The following is a 20,706-nucleotide window of genomic DNA, read 5'->3' as shown; positions in this document are numbered from 1 at the left end:
CCTCCGCGCCGGTCACGTGGGGGCGCCGGCTGCGCCTGCGGAGAAGCGGTGGCCGCCGAGCGGGATCTGTGCGGGGAGCCGGAAATGGTTGTGGACTACGTCTGTGCGGCTGCGTGGGGCTCGGCCGCGCGGACTGAAGGAGACTGAAGGTAAAGCCGCCATGTCCGGGCCCGACCCGGCCCCCCCACCCCCTCCCCCCGCATCCGCCGCCATCCGGGCCGGGACCGGCCACCCTGGGCCGCCGCCCCGGCGCCCTGGCTCCGCGGCTCAAGCCCAGGCCCCCGCCCGCCAGGGCCCGATCCCCGGCCCACGTGTGCCCGGCCTGGCCTGGCCCGGCCCGGCGGCTGGGTGGGGGTGGGGAAGCGCGGGGCCAGAATATGCGGCCCCTGCGGCCTGGGAGGGCGCCGGGTTCACCGGCCACGAAGTCCCGCTGCGGTCTGACCCGAGGAGGCCCCGCCGGCGCAGGCACCGCGGCTCCCGGCCCGCCGCCCCCTCCCCCCTTTGCGGCCCGGCCGCCGGGAAGTGACACGTTGTTCTTTGGCACTGGTCGGCTCTGCGCAGGGAGGGCGCAGGGGAGGGAGGCGACGGCGGTGGGCAGGGAGGAGCCCCCGGCCCCGCCCGCCCGCCCTCCAGGCCGACCCTCGCTTGAAACCGGCTCCTCTTCGGCCGCCGCCCGCCTGGCCTTTTACTGCCCGACTCCCGCCCTTCCTGGCTTCCACTCCTGGGCGGCGGCGGGCTTCGCCTCTGGCCCCGTGCGGGTGCCCCCGTGGCCACCCGCAGCAGGCGTGCCTTGTGTGCCCCTGGGCCAGGCCCGGAACCCGGTGTCCCCAGGTGGGGGGTGGGGACACCACGGCCGAAGCTGCTAGCTCCGTTTATGATCCGGGAGCCTGGTGCCAGCGAGACCTGGAATTTCCGGTCTGGTTGGTCTTGGGCCCCGCGGAGCCAGGTTGATACCCCTCACCTCCCAACCCCAGGCCCTCGGATGCCCAGAACCTGTAGGCCGCACCGTGGACTTATTCTTAACCGAGCGGGTGAGTGAGGGTGCTGTTTGAGCAGGTCAGGGGGGTGGTTGGAGGTGACGCGGGTTGACAACGTGTTGGTGGGGGCATCAGCTGTCTCTTGCCTGCTCCTTCACCCCCTTGCGTCTCGGGGGGGGCTCCGTGTGGGACCTAGCCCTTGCCTCCCTCCCCCCTCCCCCACTCCTTTTGCCTTCAGCTTGGGTCCCTTCCCCTTTCCGAGCTCCACTCTTTCCCAACAGGTGTTGGGGGGACCCTGATGTGGACCAAATGAAATGAACAAAGCTCCACAGCCCACAGGCCCCCCACCCGCCCCATCCCCTGGACTCCCACAGGTAATTAGGAAGGAATTAGCCGAGACTGGGGTGGGGGTGGGGGAGATCAGGCAGCCGGTCAGGAACAGGTTCCAAACCCTCTGGATTTTCCCACCCCCATCTGTGTCAGGGCAAAGTGCAGTTTTCTGCTGCCAGATTGAGACAGGGCCCCTGGCTGTTCCCAGGGGCTGTCATGGAGAGGGGGTATGTGGACTGCTGAGGCTCTCGCCCCAGATCTGCCCCCCTTACTTCACCAGCTTGGGTTTCTGCCCCACCCGGGTTTCCCCTCTTGCTGAACTCTGGTCTCCCCCTTCAGCCAGCGTTTCCCCCGGGGCAGACAGCACCGGTGGTGTTCAGTACGCCACAAGCGACACAAATGAACACGCCTTCTCAGTCCCGTCAGGTGAGGGGCTGTGGGGATGGGAGTAGGGGGCCTGGGTGGGAGCTGTGGAAAGCTTAAGCCAGCTTGGGCCTGGATGGAAGCTCTGGAGGGCCTGTACCTGCCCCAATTTCCTGACGGTTGCTCTGTGTTCTTTCATGCGACTCTGCACTTTGCACTTTGGGGAGTATGTAGTTGGTGGGGGTGACATTACTAGGGGTCCTGGTGCCATGAGAATTGGGGGCAGTACTTTGGGCCCTGCTGCCAACTCCTTTCCTATTTCCTCCTTTTACTGGGAGGCTGCCTTTGCTCCATTCCCCTTCCCTTCTTTCTCTTTGGACTATGGCAAGATGAACACTCCAGCTGCTGCTTGCCTTTCTGTGTTCCCTAAATTCTTCCTCACTAAGTGGGAGGATTCTTGTCCTACTTCCTCCCCCCTCCCCCATCACCTTGGGGATAATGCTCTTCTTTCCTGTCCCCATGTGCTCTCAGGGAGGATTCAGGTCTCTGCAGGTAATACCCCTTTGCTAATTCTGGACCTTCTCCTGGTCTCACCCTTATTCTCTGTCCTAGTCCGGGGCTAGGCCTAGGGACTGGAGGCTTCAGGGTGGGAACTTGTTTGCTGTCTAGGTTTTCAGTCTGCGACTGACGGATGCATGTTAGGGGCTAAATCTTTCACTGTATACCTGGCAACTGGGTGACCTTTGCATGTTAGTTCCTCAGTACTTCAGGGTGGAGCAGTGCATGCTGGGAGTATGTTGTCCTAAAACGCTTTAGTTAGGCATAATGCATCTGGGGGTTAGGAAGCCTCTGCAGAAGGGTAGCCTGGTGGAGGTGACATGAGCATGCATGGCAGTGAGGGAGTAAATACACAGGGTGCAAAGTGTATACCTCAGTGTGGAAGGCATGTGTAGGTACAAGAGGCCACTTAACCATCATTTGGTGAAGTGGGTCTTGGAAGGATTGGGCCCCATGCTCCATAGCCCTAGTACTGCTCTCCAGACTAGAGACACTGCTGAGTGGCCCTTCCTAATATCAACTGCCTTCCTCCCTCTTGACAGCACTTCTACCCTAGCCGGGCCCAGCCCCCTAGCAGTGCAGCTTCCCGAGTGCAGAGTGCAGCCCCCGCCCGCCCTGGCCCAGCTGCCCATGTCTACCCTGCTGGATCCCAAGTAATGATGATCCCTTCCCAGATCTCCTACTCAGCCTCCCAGGGGGCCTACTACATCCCTGGACAGGTGAGGCTGGGGGCTGGAAGCCGCAGAATCTTGTACTCCAACCCTCATCTCCCCGATCCGGACCCTCCGATCCCATCTCTTCTCCGTAGGGTAGGACTTCTTTCTGGTCACTGCCCAGAGCTGGCTTGTCCTATCTTTTTGTTTTAATGGCTTGTCCTATCTTGCCCTACATTCTCTTTGTAGTCTGATATGATACTCAGCTTCCTCATCTCCTTCTCTCCCCCTCCTCCTCTCCCTTCCCCCTCACCAGGGGCGTTCCACATATGTTGTTCCGACACAGCAGTATCCTGTGCAGCCTGGAGCCCCAAGTTTCTATCCGGGTGCAAGCCCTACAGAGTTTGGGACCTATGGTAAGCAGGGGAGGGGGAATCAGGTGAGAGTTGAGTACAAGGGACATCTAAACTCACTAATTCCTAATACCCTTTCTAGGCTTGTCTCTTGGTCTAAAAATGATAGGGCTAGTAGGTTGTAGGGATATGTGTGGGTGGTGGGGCATTTTATCCTATTTCTGTGAGTTGGAGTCCCCCCATCGCAAGGAATATTGGATCAGGCACCAGTTTGAGGGCCTGTAAGTAAACATTTCCTGTGATACTCATTCCATGGGTGCAGGGAGCCATGGATTTGGGAGGTTTTTGTGGCTGTTTTTCATTTATATTCTTGGAGAGGATTAGTCTGTTCTTTATGGCAGTGGTTTCCAGAGTTTTTTGATCATCTATCAGGAAAAATTTTGATTAGGTACCTCTAATGTTATGGTTTTGTTTATACATTTGCATAATTTAAACAAATAATACTTAGGTTGCTTGTGAAAAACAAGTGGAGATTATGGATGAGATTAAAGACTGTATCCCACTTTGGAGACCATTGCTTTTAAGGAATTAATTTTTCCTCATCCTGGGCCTGGTTCATAATTTTACTTTTTATTTCCTTGCTCCTGAGTAAAGGGCTGGAGACTGGAACTGGACTTATGTTGAGTGGATAGGGTTGGCAAATCTTTTTCTCACTCCCAGCCAAAGACCTGATTCTGTTTCAGGTTAAGTAGTTGCTGCTCCCTCAGAGTATATGTGTACGTGGTGCCTGGGGTGGGGTACATACAGCATGTTACCAGGTGGAAGAAGGACAGACAGAATCGTGGTGGCTGGTGTATGATGGGGAACGAGTCCCTGCCTATAAGGGGTGTGTGTGCCAGTGTCAGGAATTCTTGTAAACGCAGCTCAGACTGGTTCCCCAGCTTTGATAGACACCTAATTCCCTTGGGGAGGAAGGTGGGGCAGGGCAAGGGGCCGGCTGTGGGTGATGAGAAGTTCTGGGGTTGGGAGGTACTCAAACAGGCATTTGTATATGGTTGTGCCCTGACGCTGCCACCATTCTTCCTTTCCCTGTGTCGTCTCCCCCCTCTCCCACCAAGCTGGCACCTACTACCCAGCCCAGGGTGTGCAGCAGTTTCCCACTGGTGTGGCCCCCGCCCCGGTTTTGATGAACCAGCCACCCCAGATTGCTCCCAAGAGGGAGCGGAAAACGGTGAGTAGCAACAAGGGGCTCTCGGACATGTTGGAAAGGGAGAATCAAGATCAGGCGCATTGTGGGTCAGGGAGCAGGAAGTTGAGGAAGGAGATCTTCAGTTGAAATGGGCAAAGAATGGGGATCTGTGAAGTGCTCGTTTTTTTTGTATGTTGCTAAGATTACTTTAGAAGAAGCTCATGGGAAGACTAAAGTGGCTGGTGGGGAAATACCTGAGAGACCTGGGTTCTGGGGTCCATAAGATCTATGTTTGGTTTTAGGTTTCTGGTGGCTTGCTTTAGAAATGGTTAGTTTTCTGTGGCCCCACCCCCACCCCCTAGTCCTGGAAGCTCTTGAGGCCTCCGCCTCTGCTCAATCCTCAAGCCCTGGGCGTGGTGCCCAGAATAGGGTGCCAGGGCTGGGGAAGCCGCTGAGTCACCCTGGCTCCACCCACTGGATCTGGGCCCTGCCCCCAGAGATCAGGCCGGCTAGCCACAAGTGAGCCGAATGGGTCCTAGATGGGGGTCCTGGGCCCCAGGGTGTGCAGCCACTGCCTTGGGGACTATTGGGGCAGGGATGAGGGAGGGAGGGGCATTGTGATGTACAGGGCTGCTCTGTGAGGTCAAGGGTCTCAGGGGTGGGGACCAGGGCAGGGACTACAAGAGCAGCCGGATGGGTTGACAGTAGAACTCATAGGGTTTCCGGCACCCGCCCACCTGTTCCCAGTGGGAGGGTGGAGGGTTGGCCTGGAGTCTTAGGTGTGGGGCAGGGTGGAGAGGTGGGCTCCTCCTGCCTTCCACTGATCCTGTAGCTTTTTTTCCTCAGATCCGAATTCGAGATCCAAACCAAGGAGGGAAGGATATCACGGAGGAAATCATGTCTGGGGCCCGAACCGCCTCCACACCCACTCCTCCCCAGGTATTGTCTGCTAAGTAACACCATGGCTGGGATGGCTATTCTGCTCTGGACTCCCAAGTCCGGTGGTCTTTTCCTTCAACTAAGGGATTTATTTCCCTGCTTCCTGGATTTCTAGGTAGAGCTAAAGTAGAAATGGCTCTAGTAAAGAGGGTTGTGGGCCTCTTTAGGGCAAAGTTGGTAACATTTTGTGTCCTGCAGACGGGAGTCGGCCTGGAGCCTCAAGCTAATGGGGAGACTCCCCAGGTTGCTGTTGTTGTCCGGCCAGGTGTGTAAGCATATGGAGCAGAGCTTTTACGGGGAAAAGGAGTGCGACAGTTTAAAATGCCAAGGAGGTGTAGAAAATAAAATAAAATGACAAGGAGTTGGGGTGGTGGCTTGAACCAGGTGCCAGAGAAGAATGACTTAAGTTTCAGGTAGTGGATTTTGAGTGTGGGTTGGGTTTTGGGTGAAAAGAGAAAAGGCTTAGGTGGGAGAAGACTGGGGGAAGGGAGCATTAGGTTGGGAATGCCTTGGCTGGGAGGCGGAGGTGGAGGAACAACAGAGAAAGACTTGCCTTTAATTACTCATTCTTCTTCCTGTGGTGCAGATGACCGGTCACAGGGAGCAATCATTGGGGGCCGGCCGGGGCTGCCTGGCACAGAGCATAGCCCTTCAGAATCGCAGCCTTCATCACCTTCTCCGACCCCATCACCACCCCCAATCTTGGAACCAGGATCTGAGCCTAATCTTGCAGTCCTCTCTATTCCTGGGGACACTATGACAACGGGGATAATACAAATGTCTGTAGAAGAATCATCCCCCATGCCCCGTGAAACTGGGGAGCCATATTGTGTCTCTCCAGAACCCACTCCCCTCGCTGAACCCATACTGGAAGTAGAAGTGACACTTAGCAAACCAATTCCAGAATCTGAGTTCTCTTCCAGTCCTCTCCAGGTTTCCATCCCCCTGGCATCTCCCAAGGTGGAAATTCTTCCTGAGCCTAATGGCACGGTCCCATCTGAGGATCTAGAACCAGAGCTAGAGTCCTCAAACCCAGAACTTTCCCCTCTCCTTCCTCCCGCTTGTCCCTCTGAATCCCCCATGCCTATTGCTCCAACTGCCCAACCTGAGGAACTGCTCAATGGAGCCCCCTCACCACCAGCTGCGGACTTGAGCCCAGTCAGTGAGCCAAAGGAGCAGGCCAAGGAGGTTCCAGCACCAGTGGTTCCCCGCACCATCCCCTCTGCCACTCCAGCTATGGCTCCTCCCGTGACTTCCCCTGCTCCAGAGGAGGAAATGGAGGAGGAGGAAGAGGAGGAGGAGGAGGAGGAGGAAGAAGAACCTGGAGAAACTGAGAGTGAGAAGGGAGGAGAGGAACTGCTTCCCCCAGAGAGTACCCCTGTTCCAGCCCACCTGTCCCAGAATTTGGAGGCAGCAGCAGCCACCCAAGGTAAGATGCGGCTGGATGGTGGAGGTGGGTCAAGCCTGGAGGGTGTGGTTCTTTCTATTTATTGATCTCCCATTTGTGCTGTTATGTCTGGGTCAGAAGCTCTGTGATGGAAACTAAGAACTAGATTAAGGAATTTAAGAGAGGGTGTGATGGAAAGAGGAAATGTTATACAGTGACTGCTTATTCCCCCTTTTTTTTTTTTTTACATATCAATATATACAGTGATTATTCACCAAACACAGTGCTACTCAGAAATAAGTAATTTTATCTTTTCACATAAGCATTTGTGTTGAATCTCAAAATTTCTATGTACATGGAGGAAACGAGTATTTGTTACAGAATACACACCAAGTAGTGCCTATAAAATTATGAACAATATGAACTATTCTATTGTAAAGAAAAGAAAATCCATGACTCCATTGAGGGCCAAGAAATGCAGAAAGAGATTATAACAGGGTATTAGGAAAATATAGGATGTGGCAAAAGTAGGTTTCGAGTTGCTGGTATGGAAAATAATACATTAATAAGAATAATATTAATAATACAGGGGCACTTCTTAAGTTATTCCCATTCCTTGTCTCCCCCCCCCCACCCCCCCGCCCTAAATATAGTGGCAGTATCTGTGCCAAAGAGGAGACGGAAAATTAAGGAGCTCAATAAGAAGGAAGCTGTAGGAGACCTTCTGGATGCCTTCAAGGAGGTAAGGAAGCAGATAGTAGCAGAGGGCAGAGTTTGGGTATGGAACAGTGGCTGAACTGCAACCAAATGGAATGTCCCCATGGTTGCAGGCAAACCCAGGAGTACCGGAGGTGGAAAATCAGCCTTCTGTAGGCAACAACCCCTGTCCAGAGCCTGAGAGCAGCAGTGTGCCCACACGACCTGAGGAACCAGATGAGACCTGGGACTCAAAGGAAGACAAAATCCACAATGCTGAGAATATCCAACCTGGGGAACAGAAGTATGAATATAAGTCAGGTATGCTGAAGGAAGGGTTGAGAGGGCTGAGTACTCTTATCAGGACTCAGGAGACAGTACGGTTGGTTCATCTGTCTTCCTTACAGATCAGTGGAAGCCTCTAAACCTTGAGGAGAAAAAGCGTTATGACCGTGAGTTCCTGCTTGGCTTTCAGTTCATCTTTGCCAGTATGCAGAAGCCGGAGGGACTGCCTCATATCAGTGATGTCGTATTGGACAAGGTTGGTGGGCTTGAGGGGAAGCTAAGTTTGTACTGCCTGGCTGGCTGGATGGGGAGGAGCCCGAGGTCCTGAAAGAGCAGTGGCCCTAGCCTGTTTCTGATACCTTCTCTGTTCTTTTCACAGGCCAATAAAACACCACTGCGGCCACTGGATCCTGCTAGACTTCAAGGCATAAATTGTGGCCCAGACTTTACTCCATCCTTTGCCAACCTTGGCCGACCAACCCTCAGCAGCCGTGGGCCCCCAAGGGGTGGGCCAGGTGGGGAGCTGCCCCGAGGGCCGGTGAGTGGGACTAGCTAGATGGGCAATTGGGCAAGGGAAGTGGGGATGTGTGGCTTTCTGTACCTCATTGGGGAATGAGAAGTTTGCCCTGAAGATGTGTGGTAGTGGTGTCAGGTTGTGCTGAGTACTGTATCTTCTCTTGTCCTCATCCCTTGCTTAGCAGGCTGGTCTGGGACCCCGGCGCTCTCAGCAGGGCCCCCGAAAGGAGCCACGCAAGATCATTGCTACAGTATTAATGACCGAAGATATAAAACTGAACAAAGCAGAGAAGGCCTGGAAACCCAGCAGCAAGCGGACAGCAGCTGATAAGGACCGAGGGGAAGAGGATGCTGATGGCAGCAAAACCCAGGTACTGGCAAGTCCTTTGGTCTCTATTCTTTCTCTTCAGGGTTTGCTGAGCCAACTTTGCTTATTTTGCTTCTGTCCATCCTATCCCTGGCCTCTTCATTCTCATACCCTTTTCCATCCCTCCCAGTGGCCTCTGAGAACCTCACTGGATCCTATTCCCTCTCCCACCAGGACCTGTTCCGCAGGGTGCGCGCCATTCTGAATAAGCTGACACCCCAGATGTTCCAGCAGTTGATGAAGCAAGTGACGCAGCTGGCCATCGACACTGAGGAGCGCCTGAAAGGGGTCATTGACCTCATCTTTGAGAAGGCCATTTCAGAGCCCAACTTCTCTGTGGCCTATGCCAACATGTGCCGCTGCCTCATGGCGGTTAGTTTCCACTATTTTCTAAATCATGTGGTCTGGCCTCCCACTTCTTGAGTCCAGCTTCTTGGTTCTCCTCCAGTCTGTGCTGTTGATGGCAGCCAAGAGGAGGCAGAGCCGTAGCTAAAGGTCTTCCTGGCTTTTAGGTAAAGACTGTGAGGGTCTTCCCTGCCCTAGACTAATCTGAATGTGACAATCTCTTTGACATACAGCTGAAAGTGCCCACTACAGAAAAGCCAACAGTGACTGTAAACTTTCGAAAACTGTTGTTGAATCGATGTCAGAAGGAGTTTGAAAAAGACAAAGATGATGATGAAGTTTTTGAGAAGAAGCAAAAAGAGATGGATGAAGCTGCTACGGTGAGAGAAAACCAACCAATTCCACTGCTTATTCAGAAGCTACTTAGCTGTAGAATTGGGGGTGGGGTAGTGGTATGGGGGTTTCTCTGCCTGAGGACATGAGTGCTTGTTGCTGGGTATAGAAATCCAGATGGTGGAGGAGTGCTTGTTGCTGGGTATAGGAATCCAGATGGTGGATATCCAGATGGCTGGGTGTCTTTTTGATGTGTTCCCTGTCTCATGACTGCCAGGCAGAGGAACGGGGACGCCTGAAGGAAGAGCTGGAAGAGGCTCGAGATATAGCCCGGCGGCGCTCTTTAGGGAATATCAAGTTTATTGGGGAGTTGTTCAAGCTGAAGATGTTAACAGAGGCAATAATGCACGACTGTGTAGTTAAACTACTTAAGAACCACGACGAAGAGTCCCTTGAATGCCTTTGCCGTCTGCTCACTACCATTGGCAAAGACCTAGACTTTGAAAAAGCCAAGGTAGGGGTCCTGGGATGTAGAAGGGGGCAAGCTGAAGTACGTGGGGCCTACTGTCCACTGATAAACTCCCTGTTGGGCTGTCATGTCTGGGCCACTGAATCTCAGTGATGGAGATAAGGGCCTGTAGCTGGAAGTTCCTGGCCTGATCTCTTTGCTGCTTCTCCCTAGCCCCGAATGGATCAGTATTTCAACCAGATGGAGAAAATAATTAAGGAAAAGAAGACTTCATCCCGAATCCGCTTCATGCTGCAGGACGTGCTGGATCTGCGACGGGTGTGTGTCCCCGCCTTCCCACTACTAATCTGCTGCCTCTGACACCATAGCCCCCAGTTGCTGCCTGCTTTGGCCTCTCTGATGTAATTATCTTGTGGGTGGCTTCATGTCCCTACAGAGCAATTGGGTGCCACGCCGAGGGGATCAGGGTCCCAAGACCATTGACCAGATCCATAAGGAGGCGGAGTTGGAGGAGCATCGGGAGCACATAAAAGTGCAGCAGCTAATGGCCAAGGGCAGCGACAAGCGTCGGGGTGGCCCTCCAGGTCCACCTATCAGTGAGTTTGAGGCTACAATTGAGGAGGGGCAATGTGAGGGGTTGTGCTTTCCACTGATGACTTCTTGTTAGTGCCACGTGTCTGGGCCACTGATACCCCATGATGGAACTGAGGATCTGAGGAAGTGAGGCTGGGGTCAGCTCAGGTGGACAGGGCTGTTTACTCACTATTTCAGTATGCTCTCCTTTTTGTTCCAGGCCGTGGCCTTCCACTTGTAGATGATGGTGGTGGCTGGAACACAGTCCCCATCAGTAAGGGCAGCCGCCCTATTGACACCTCACGACTCACCAAGATCACAAAGGTGTGTATGTTGGAGGGGGTGATGTTTGTAATAGGAGGGTAATGAGGGATCAAAGTAGGCATTAAACACAATTTGGGTCTCCGTCCCCTCATTCTCTGAGGTTGGGAAAGTGACAGCTGAAATTTTCCTCTTAGACTAACTGGTTAGATTACTAGAGACAGGACTGCCAACCCTAGGACGTGTGATCACATTGGTCTGGGCCACTCTGTGGTCAGCACACTGACATGCACACCAAATTAGGTAGGTCCATTCCTGTTCTGTGCATCTCCCAGGCTAAAATGATTTTTACTGGTCGGAAAAAAGTGAATGTTGTTATGTGATGTGAAATTATGTAAAATTTACATTTCACTGTTCATAGTTTTATTGGAACTCAACCATGTTCATTCCCTTTATTCTCTGTGACTGCTCTTGTGTGACAGCGGCAGTGTTGAGTAGTTAGAATAGAGACTGTGTGGCTGCAAAGCCTAAAATATTTACTATTTGGCCCTTTACAGGAAAAGCTTGCCTGGCCCCTGGTCTGGGCTGTTGATGGCTGTGTGGCTGGGGGCTTTGGCCAGGTCAGACCTATGACTCTTCACCCCCTTTCCTTCCTCAGCCTGGCTCCATCGATTCTAACAACCAGCTCTTTGCACCTGGAGGTCGATTGAGCTGGGGCAAGGGCAGCAGTGGAGGCTCAGGAGCCAAGCCCTCTGACGCAGGTAGGGAGGCCAATGTAAAGAGCTGGGTGATTAGTAATGAGCTCTCTTGAGGGTAGAGCATTGTCTCTATGGGAGGCTTGTCTCCTTGCCTGTCTGTGGGGTTTTCGGTACAGTGTGGTTAGGTAATGGAGGAGCCGTGGACTACTTGGTGGGACTAGGGACTGAAATGCTTTAGTGTTGGGGCTAGGACCAAGAGTCCTAACCTGGCAAGTAGGTGATAGGATGTAAGAAAATATATCTTAATCTTCATTTACTGCCTCCCCAGCATCAGAAGCTGCTCGACCAGCTACTAGTACCTTGAATCGCTTCTCAGCCCTTCAACAGGCAGCACCTACTGAAAGCACAGAAAACAGACGTGTGGCCCAGAGGTGAGGCTTCCTAGGTCTCTGTGTTTCACGCACATGGAGGATACCATGATTGGGTTTGGGTTCTTGCCATAGGAATCCTCACACACAACTGTGATGCTGAGAGGCCCTGGCTGAGCATGGGACATATTCCTGATGCCAAGAACAAGGCCTGATGGTTGCTCAGCATGTTGGGTAAAGGAGCGAACTCCTGGGCAGTACAGGTGAGAGACCATGTGCTTGTCTTTTTTCCAGGAGTAGCTTGAGCCGGGAACGAGGTGAGAAAGCTGGGGACCGGGGAGACCGCTTAGAGCGGAGTGAGCGGGGAGGTGATCGTGGGGACCGGCTAGATCGCTCTCGGACACCTGGTACCAAGCGGAGCTTCAGCAAGGAAGTGGAGGAACGGAGTAGAGAGCGGCCTTCCCAGCCTGACGGGCTGCGCAAGGCAGCTAGCCTCTCGGAGGAACGGGATCGCGGACGGGATGCTGGTAAGGGGTTGAGAGAGGAAGGGAAGGGAATGGTGTGGGCTGGTTAGGGACTAGTCAGTCCCTAGACAGTCTTCAGAGCTGCAGTTTGCTGGAAAGACTGGAACTGAAGAGTCTCTGATCTGTTTTGTACCCCTCAGGGAAGCGAGACGCCACCTTGCCTCCTGTGAGTCCCCCTAAGGCTGCACTATCAGAAGAGGAGCTGGAGAAGAAATCTAAGGCCATCATTGAGGAATACCTCCATCTCAATGACATGAAGGTTGGTAGTGGGAGGGGTCTGAGTGATGGTAGAGTGGGCAGAGACTGTGCTGCCTGGTATACATTGTAGGGTCTAGACCAGATTCTAACGGCTCTCTTTCTCCTGTACCCTGTGCCCCCTGCAGGAGGCAGTGCAGTGTGTGCAGGAGCTGGCCTCACCCTCTCTGCTTTTCATCTTTGTGCGGCATGGCGTCGAGTCCACACTGGAACGCAGTGCCATTGCTCGTGAACATATGGGACGGCTGCTGCACCAGCTGCTCTGTGCTGGGCACCTCTCCACTGCTCAGTACTATCAAGGGTATGACCGACTTCTGTGACCCTCCCACTTTTACAAAACTACAAATCCCCTTCCTTTGTAGGACCTGTGGAACTTTGGGGAAGAATGTAGGTTCCTCAACCATCCTGGTCAACATCATTTTTGTCAGGGGTAGGGGGTTGAGCCATCTAAGGACAAGAAGGTGTCCTTAGCTTGAGATAATTGCCCCATGTTTAGGAAATATTCCTGATGGGCTCCATGTTCAATTCTTTAGTCATGCCTTGTTACCCCAAAAGGAGGGTAGGCACCTGGCTCCTCTTTCCTAGAATGCCCTAACTTTGAATTCCCTTTGCAGGCTGTTTGAAATCCTAGAATTGGCTGAAGACATGGAAATTGACATCCCCCACGTGTGGCTCTACCTAGCAGAACTGGTAACGCCAATTCTGCAGGATGGTGGAGTACCCATGGGGGAGCTGTTCAGGTGAGCTCCCTTAGCTGGAAGTTGAGAGAGGTAGAAAGGGAGGGGGGGTGAGGACGGAGGGGTGGTTGGCTAAGGTGCCCATGTTTAGGGAGGGTTGGAGTAGTATGTTGAGGGCTTAACAAAAACAACTGAATTTTCTTATAGGGAGATTACAAAACCTCTGAGGCCCCTGGGCAAAGCTGCTTCTCTGTTGCTGGAGATCTTGGGGCTCCTATGCAAAAGCATGGTGAGTGAGAGCCTTTCAGGGATGATGTGTTCAGGATTTTTCCTACTGTGCTTTTTGGGCTATTTGGGGTGACACTGAAGCCTCTCCTGGTCCTTTGGCGGGATAGGGTTAATGGGGATGGATGGTAATGCTGTGTTAGTATCTGAGAGAGAGAGGCTGGTACTCCCTCAGACCAGTTCCTCTTAGAGTTCTGGTCAAGGCTGGAAAATGGGAATCTTAAGACCCTAGACCAGCGGTTCTCAACCTGTGAGTTGCGACCCCTTTGGCGGTCAAACGACCCTTTCACAGGGGTCACCTAAGACCATCCTGCATATCAGATATTTACATTACGATTCATAACAGCAAAATTACAGTTATGAAGTAGCAACGAAAATAATTTTATGGTTGGGGGTCACAACATGAGGAACTGTTTTAAAGGGCCAGAAGGTTGAGAACCACTGCCCTAGACCCTTGTTTGTTTCATTCTTTATTTATTCATTTATTATTTTTTTAATAAATATTGTTGAAAGTATTACATAGGTCCTTTTTCCCCCCCCATCGCCCTCTCCCCCATTCATTCATTTTTTTTAAACTAGTGTTTAAAGAAACACAAACATTTACTGGATAGTAGGCATTGATGATACAGCAGTGAATAAAAAAAGTTGAAAGAGGAAAAACGACTTAACAAAAACAACAGTGTGAAGTAAAGCATGAAATAAAGTGGTTGAAATTGAGTGTTTTAAGCACTGTGAAGTTGCAAAGGAGTGTCTGATAATGTTCATGATGGTATGCTTTCCTGGAAAGGTGCTGAAGCTGCCTAGTGTGAAAGTTAATTGTTGACTAGCAGGTAGAAAGGTGGGAAGATAGGAAAGGCAAGCTGGGTGTGGGGTTTAGTGGTAGGAGAAAGTTGGAAAGTGCAGTTTCAGAAGAGTTTAGCTACCTGGAACCTGGAGGAATGAGATTTGGAATGGAAAGGAATTGTTCTTTCAGCGTACATAATTATGTACCAGGATAATTTATGTTTAAAAAAAGAAAAAGCATGTTGAACTACTGTATTTTCATTGAATCTAAGGTGCCATAGATTATAGGATGCATTTATACTCTGCTAAGGAAAAGAAAAGACTTATGGTCATATTTTTAAAATGTAATATACTTCCCTAGCTGGTTTGGCTCAGTGGAGCCTGTGGACTGAAGAGTCCTAGGTTTGATTCCGGCCAAGGGCACACTTTTGGGTTGTGGGCTGGATCCCCCAGTGCAGGAGGCAGCCGACCAATTTCATCATTGATTTTTCTATCTATCTCTCCCTCTCTCTTCCTCTCTGAAATCAATAAAGATCTTAAAAAAAAATAACCATAAGAAATTGTAATATAATAACTGAGACAACTCCATTTCAGTGGTGTTAAAATCCATGAGCATCTTTAAAATCCATGAACTATAATTAATAATCCTGTTAAGGGTTGAGGTCATCATTTTGAATACCTGTGATTATGAAAGTGATCCTTTTCAGAATCTCTTGCCTTTTACAGGATATGGGCTCTCAGACTTGCTGTTTGTGTGAGGATTCTGATTTGCGTTGGGGGTGGGTGGGTGTATATGCTTCTAAAATTTTCTGGACTTGGGAACCAATAAATGTACTTGTTAGTTGTCCTTTCCCATCAGCATTTGTTACTTGGAGTAATGAAAAATGAAACTTTTAGAAAAAAAAATGTAGGAGTGTGGAATAGGATGAGATATTTATTTGGATTTGGTTGTTTACCTTTTGTGATCCAATAATTCTTTGATAATCCTGTGAAAGGCAATTGACATCTTTCCTGGAGGCTCTTAGGCCATTCACCCCCAAACCTGCAGTCTCATAGCGGATGAGTTCCTTGTGTCTACGACTGATGTCTGTGCTTGGTACTAGACTGTAAACTTGGAGGTCCTGTGCCTATTTTGTACCTCTATAGCAGTGGTTCCCAACCTTTTTTATGGTCATGCCCCACCTAAGCATCTCTCAAATCCTGATGCACCCTCCCCCCAACCTCAACATATAATTCTTCTTATTTAAAAAGTAAACTATTCATGTGGAGGAAGCCTAAAAGGCCATTAACTTTGTCTAAACAAGCTTCCAAAGAACATGGCATCCATGAAAGAGAAAAACAAAAGAACAAAAGGACAGGTTAAGTACTGAGGAAGAAGTCACTAAGAAATTGTTTTTAAAAAATAATATGAAGTGATGCGAAAAAATAGCAAAAAAAGTTTCAAAACATATAATAAAAGACTGAAATGCATAAATATGTCACATACTGTATACGAGGCTCCTAGAACCATAAGAAATGCAAAAAATTCACTGTTAATAACTCATTCTTGAATTGCCCCCCTTAAAAATCAACACCCCCCCCCCCCCGTGGGGCATTTGCCTCACATTGGGAACTACTGGTCTATAACATCCTGAGCCTCTAGCTGGCACCTAGTGGCCTTTCAGTAAATATTTGATATATGCTATTTGTGGTGCTGTTAGTTTCTTGGAGAGAGAAAGGGATGCTGAGTTGGTCTTGTGTTTTTCAGGGTCCCAAAAAGGTGGGGGCACTATGGCGAGAAGCTGGACTCAGCTGGAAAGAATTCCTACCAGAAGGCCAGGATGTTGCTGCGTTTGTTGCTGAACAGGTTTGTGGCTGGAGCTCCATTTGGGGCTGGCCAGTCTTCCATCATCTCACTGACGTGGTACACTTACCTCTTGCCTATGGGCTCTTTTGCTTGCAGAAGGTGGAGTATACCCTGGGAGAGGAGTCAGAAGCCCCTGGCCAGAGGTTGCTCTCCTCTGAGGAGCTGAGCAGGCAGCTGGAGAAGCTGCTCAAGGAGGACAGTAGTAACCAGCAGGTGTTTGACTGGATAGAGGTACGTTTCTCTTGATATCAGGAGAGCAGGATAAAGGAAAAGTTGTTCTGGTGTGATGATGGGGGCAAAATTCAGAATTTATGGGTCATATGTTTTTCTTTTTCCTGCATAGGCCAACCTGACTGAGGAGCAGGTAGCATCCAACACATTAGTTCGAGCCCTCATGAAAACTGTCTGCTATTCCGCAATTATTTGTAAGAGGAGCCAGGGAGATGGTGGGGCAAGGGTGGGCCCAACAGACAAATGGAGGGAGGGAGGTTTTGGTCTTTGCCTCCTAGTTCTGAACCAGAATGAGGGTGCATTATCCCACTTATCCCTGTCTTTTTTCCCGTAGTTGAGACTACCCTCCGAGTGGATGTTGCAGTGCTGAAAGCACGAGCGAAACTGCTACAGAAATACCTATGTGATGAGCAGAAGGAGCTGCAGGCACTCTATGCCCTCCAGGCCCTTGTAGTGACCCTAGAACAGCCCCCCAGTAAGAGCCAGGCTGGAGGGTTGGGGGTGGGGTGGAAGAACCGCCAGAAAGCGGGGACAGTCATGGAAAGGTGGGTGGTCATTGGAGAGCAAAATGCTCTGATGGTTGATTCCTTTCCTCTACAGTGTTTGTTTCCTTGTCTACAAATGGGAGGAGTTAGACTCAGCCTTGAAGGTGTGACCACCTGTTTTGTGCTTAGCCAGCTATTAGATGTCAGGAATGCAGAGCTGATAAATGTTTTTTCCCTTTGCCAGGCACAGGGCTGAGATGCTTTTCTTGCCTCATTTAATCTCACAACTATTTTTTAGAATAGATGGTGTTGTCCTCTTCCATTTTGGGAGACTGAGGGTCAGGTTAACATGCCTGAGGTTATGTATTCTGCAAATAGGTAGGTGCTGGGGCCCTGGGATGTTAGTAATAAATCAAGCACAGTTCCCATGCTGACCTGGAGTGAGGAGTGTTGGAAGATGGATCCTTAGTACACTTAGTCTAAGGGAAGCATGTCAAAATCTTGGCCAGCTGGACGAGATTTTGACATACTTGGTCTAAGGCAGTGGTTCTCAACCTTGGCTGCACATTAGAATCACCTGGGAACCTTTTAAAAATCATGATTTCTGGGTCTCATTCATCACCTGGGAATCTTTTTAAAGTCCAGATTTCTGGAATGAGGCCCAGAAATCAGGACTTTAAAAAGATTCCCAGGTGATTCTAATGTGCAGCCAAGGTTGAGAACCACTGGTCTAAGGGATAATGAGTGGGAATTGACAAATGGGAGCTAAATAACAAGTAGGACGGGGAGACTTGGAAAAAGGAACTGTGTAGAAGGCCATGAAGTAGGAAGAACTGGACAGAGGTAAAAGAACTTGAAGGAAGACCATTGTGGAAGAGCACAGAAACCAGTCATGTGAGGCAAAATGGGGTCGAGAGATGGACATAGGCTGGATCATGCAGGGCTATGTAAGCCAGGGGTTGAGTTTTGGGCTTTAGCCTAAGGACAAGAAGAGGCCTTTGTGGGACTTAAGCAAAATTAAAGAATTCTAATTCAGTCTTTAGATCTGGCTATTAGGGGAAGAGTATGGTTTGGAATAGGGGTGAGTGTGAATGCAGTAGGATCAGCTAATCCAGGATGTGTTGGTAGTGGCTCAGTCTGGCTGTGGAGATGGGAGAGGTGTGGGCAGATTCAAGACATACACTGACCTGGGAGAGGGCGATGAGAGTCATGCCTCCCAGGAAGGTTTTTAGTGTTCAGTAGGTGAGGTGATAGTGTGGTACCATCCATTGAGTGGTAGGAAACACTGGATCAAGTTGAGTTTGTGGTCTGTGGGTGGGGGTGATCAGAGATGCTGGTAGACAGCTGGATATCTGAATTCATTTGGAGAGGAAGAGATCAGGGATAGAGGTCTACCTGTGAGTTTTTAGCACAGGGCAACAACACATGCAAGTCACAAGTAGAAAAACAACAAAAAGATACGGGATTGCCTGAGGGAGAGTGATGAGGGCCTGAGATAGTACCTTCAGGTGAAGGATCAACAGATAGGGATCAAGCAGGACAGGACCCTATGAGTGAAGGACAGTAATTTTAGGAGAGGGAAGTGGTCAGTAATGCTAGATGCGGCTTAAGAACTCCATGAGGTGACCTGAAAATTAAGGGCTTCTGCAGCATAAAAGCATGGAGGCCATCCTGGCAGAATCATTATTTGGTGGAGTAGAGTGCAGGATCTTAACTGAAAAGGACTGAGTAGTATTTGACTAAGAAAAGAAAACAGCAAATGTAAACAAAAATCTTTGAATTCAATCTGTCAAAATACGAAAATATTTTGTTTGGTTATGACATAGTGGTTGTAAAGGTGTCCTTTTGTGTTGAGATCAGAGAAACTTAGGCTTGAAAATACAGGGCAGATTATGTGTATAGGGTCCCCAGGGTGGGTGTGCAAAGGATTGAGAGCACAGGTTTGGGACAAATGATGTACTACTGCCATTGCTCTGGGATGGGGAGGGGAGGCTGCCCACAGGCAAGCAGTTGTAGATTTGAGGGTGTGCATGCCCCTAAGCATCCTGGATTGCAGCTTCTTAGGCAGCTCAGTCAGTTTCACAAATGAACTGGGCTCTACATTCTATGGTTTATTGCTCTCTCTTTAAAAAAAAAATTGATTCTTTAGAGAGAGAGAGAGAGAGAGGAAAACATCAATTTGTTCTGCTTATTTATGGATTCATTGATTCTTTTATGTGCTCTGACTGGGGATCGAACCCTCAAGCTTGGTGTATCAGGCCGCCATTAACCAACTGAGCTACCTGGTCAGGGCTATATTAATTTCTTTTATATTTATGTATATATATATGTTTTTGTTGATTTCAGAGAGGAAGGGAGAGGGAGAGAGAGAGAGAACCATCGATGATGAGAGAGAATCATTGATTGGCTGCCTCCTGCATGCCCCCTACTGGGGATCAAGCCTGCAACCCGGGCATGTGCCCTTGACTGGAATTGAACCCGGAACCCTTCAGTCTGCAGACCAACACTATCCACTGAGCCAAACCGGCCAGGGCTTCATTTCTTTTTCCGGAAGAAATATATTCACTACTTTTAGGAATATAAAGTTTGCTTTGGAAATGCCGGTAGTGCAGTGTGGGGAAGGAAGTAGATTGTGTTCAGGGTTGTAGGACAAGTAAGTGCTTAGGAAGGCTAGGGGTGAGGGAGAAAGAGGGTCAGAGTGCAGGGGGTGCTTGAGTTGAGCCTAAAGGAATTCACTAGGAAGGTGACAAGAGAAAGGATGTTCCTGGCAAAAGATGTAGCACATAGAAAAATGTCAAGGCCAGAGAGGGTGTGTTATGTTCAGAAGGTGGAAAGGAATCAAGTTTGTCAGGATCCGTAATGGGGGCCAGTAGATGTTTAGGTTATACCCTTGAATTGTGAGTGATACATCTGGGATTGTGATTCCAAATTCAGGAGTACCAATTTTACATAGTTTCCCCCGTTAATTATATTATTAAAGTGAAGAAATTTGAAGTTGCTGAGGTGAGTGAAGCTAGGCAGGTTTGTAAAGTTTGGCTGAGTGACTCATTCCTGTGCACCAGTCTCTTTAGATCATGAGGTTAGCGTCCCATCAAAGACCTAGTCACCCTGAGATGGTCAAAGATAGATGTCTGGACAGTGGGTCAAGGGCCAAGTTTTAACAGTGGAGCTTGGGAGGGATTCCTGTGGGTGGGATGGGGTGGCTGTGGGCAGCACACCTCTTACACCTGTCCTACCTTGCAGACCTGCTTGGGATGTTCTTTGATGCGTTGTACGATGAGGATGTGCTGAAGGAAGACGCCTTCTACAGCTGGGAGAGTAGCAAGGACCCCGCTGAGCAGCAGGGCAAGGGCGTGGCCCTTAAATCTGTCACAGGCTTCTTCAAGTGGCTTCGTGAGGGGGAGGAGGATTCCGACCACAACTGAGGGCTGGTGGGGTCGGGGACTTGGAACCCCATGGACACTCGGATGGCCCAGCCAGCCGCCCGGACTGCAGGGGGGTCAGCAGCAGCGGCGGTGGCAGTGGGTGCCTGTAGTGCGATGTGTCTGAGCTAATAAAGTGGCTGAAGAGGCAGGATGGCGTGGGGCTGCCTGGGGCCCCCCTCCAGGATGCTGCCAGGTGTCCCTCTCCTCCCCCTGGGACACAGAGATATATTATATATAAAGTCTTGAAATTTGGTGTGTCTTGGGGGGGCACCACTGCTTGCCCCTGGGGTCCTTTTTTTATTTTCTGAAAATCACTCTTGGGACTGCCGTCCTCGCTGCTGGGGGCATATGCCCCAGCCCCTGCACCACCCCTGCTGCTGCCTGGGCAGGGGGAAGGGGGGGCACGGTGCCTGTAATTATTAAACATGAATTCAATTAAGCTCACTGCCTCTGCTTTATGGCCTTCTCCCTCGGAGAAGGGGTATGGATCGGCGGGCAGCCTCCTTTTCAGAGCTGGCACTACAGCAGCTTCCTA

The 20,706-nt window shown here is 50.5% G+C and overlaps 1 protein-coding gene and 2 non-coding genes across 19 annotated transcripts; all 3 read left to right on the top strand.

The window, feature by feature from the left end:
- On the top strand, positions 1 to 20,610 carry EIF4G1 (eukaryotic translation initiation factor 4 gamma 1). 17 transcript variants are annotated; one of them, XM_036352111.1, is made up of 34 exons: positions 1 to 149; positions 975 to 1,031; positions 1,259 to 1,351; positions 1,647 to 1,733; positions 2,202 to 2,222; positions 2,771 to 2,947; positions 3,228 to 3,297; positions 4,353 to 4,465; positions 5,270 to 5,362; positions 5,561 to 5,627; positions 5,949 to 6,791; positions 7,403 to 7,491; positions 7,580 to 7,766; positions 7,853 to 7,986; positions 8,110 to 8,268; positions 8,429 to 8,617; positions 8,788 to 8,985; positions 9,192 to 9,338; positions 9,569 to 9,805; positions 9,974 to 10,078; positions 10,197 to 10,356; positions 10,554 to 10,657; positions 11,253 to 11,355; positions 11,621 to 11,723; positions 11,955 to 12,187; positions 12,325 to 12,443; positions 12,568 to 12,740; positions 13,054 to 13,179; positions 13,324 to 13,405; positions 15,932 to 16,030; positions 16,127 to 16,261; positions 16,374 to 16,455; positions 16,596 to 16,736; positions 19,990 to 20,171. In XM_036352111.1, exons 3-34 carry the CDS (start codon positions 1,292 to 1,294, stop codon positions 20,169 to 20,171), a joined length of 4,818 nt encoding a protein of 1,605 aa, XP_036208004.1. In that variant the 5' UTR covers positions 1 to 149; positions 975 to 1,031; positions 1,259 to 1,291. The 17 variants fall into 17 exon arrangements, with proteins under 17 accessions (XP_036208004.1, XP_036207998.1, XP_036207996.1 ...); XM_036352105.1 differs by having other exon boundaries at positions 2,771 to 3,037; positions 3,231 to 3,297; XM_036352103.1 differs by having other exon boundaries at positions 2,771 to 3,037.
- On the top strand, positions 9,858 to 9,938 carry LOC118678039. Its single transcript, XR_004974715.1, has one exon. It is a non-coding gene; the product is annotated as a small nucleolar RNA SNORD66 (small nucleolar RNA).
- LOC118678038 lies at positions 10,405 to 10,480 on the top strand. Its single transcript, XR_004974714.1, has one exon. It is a non-coding gene; the product is annotated as a small nucleolar RNA SNORD66 (small nucleolar RNA).
- Positions 20,611 to 20,706: the final 96 nt, after the last annotated feature.

This window comes from Myotis myotis, unplaced genomic scaffold, assembly GCF_014108235.1.
Source record: "Myotis myotis isolate mMyoMyo1 unplaced genomic scaffold, mMyoMyo1.p scaffold_m19_p_2, whole genome shotgun sequence".
Taxonomy (NCBI): Eukaryota; Metazoa; Chordata; class Mammalia; order Chiroptera; family Vespertilionidae; genus Myotis; species Myotis myotis.
Note: the sequence above shows the minus strand (reverse complement) of the source record. Positions and strands in the feature narration are given on the sequence as shown.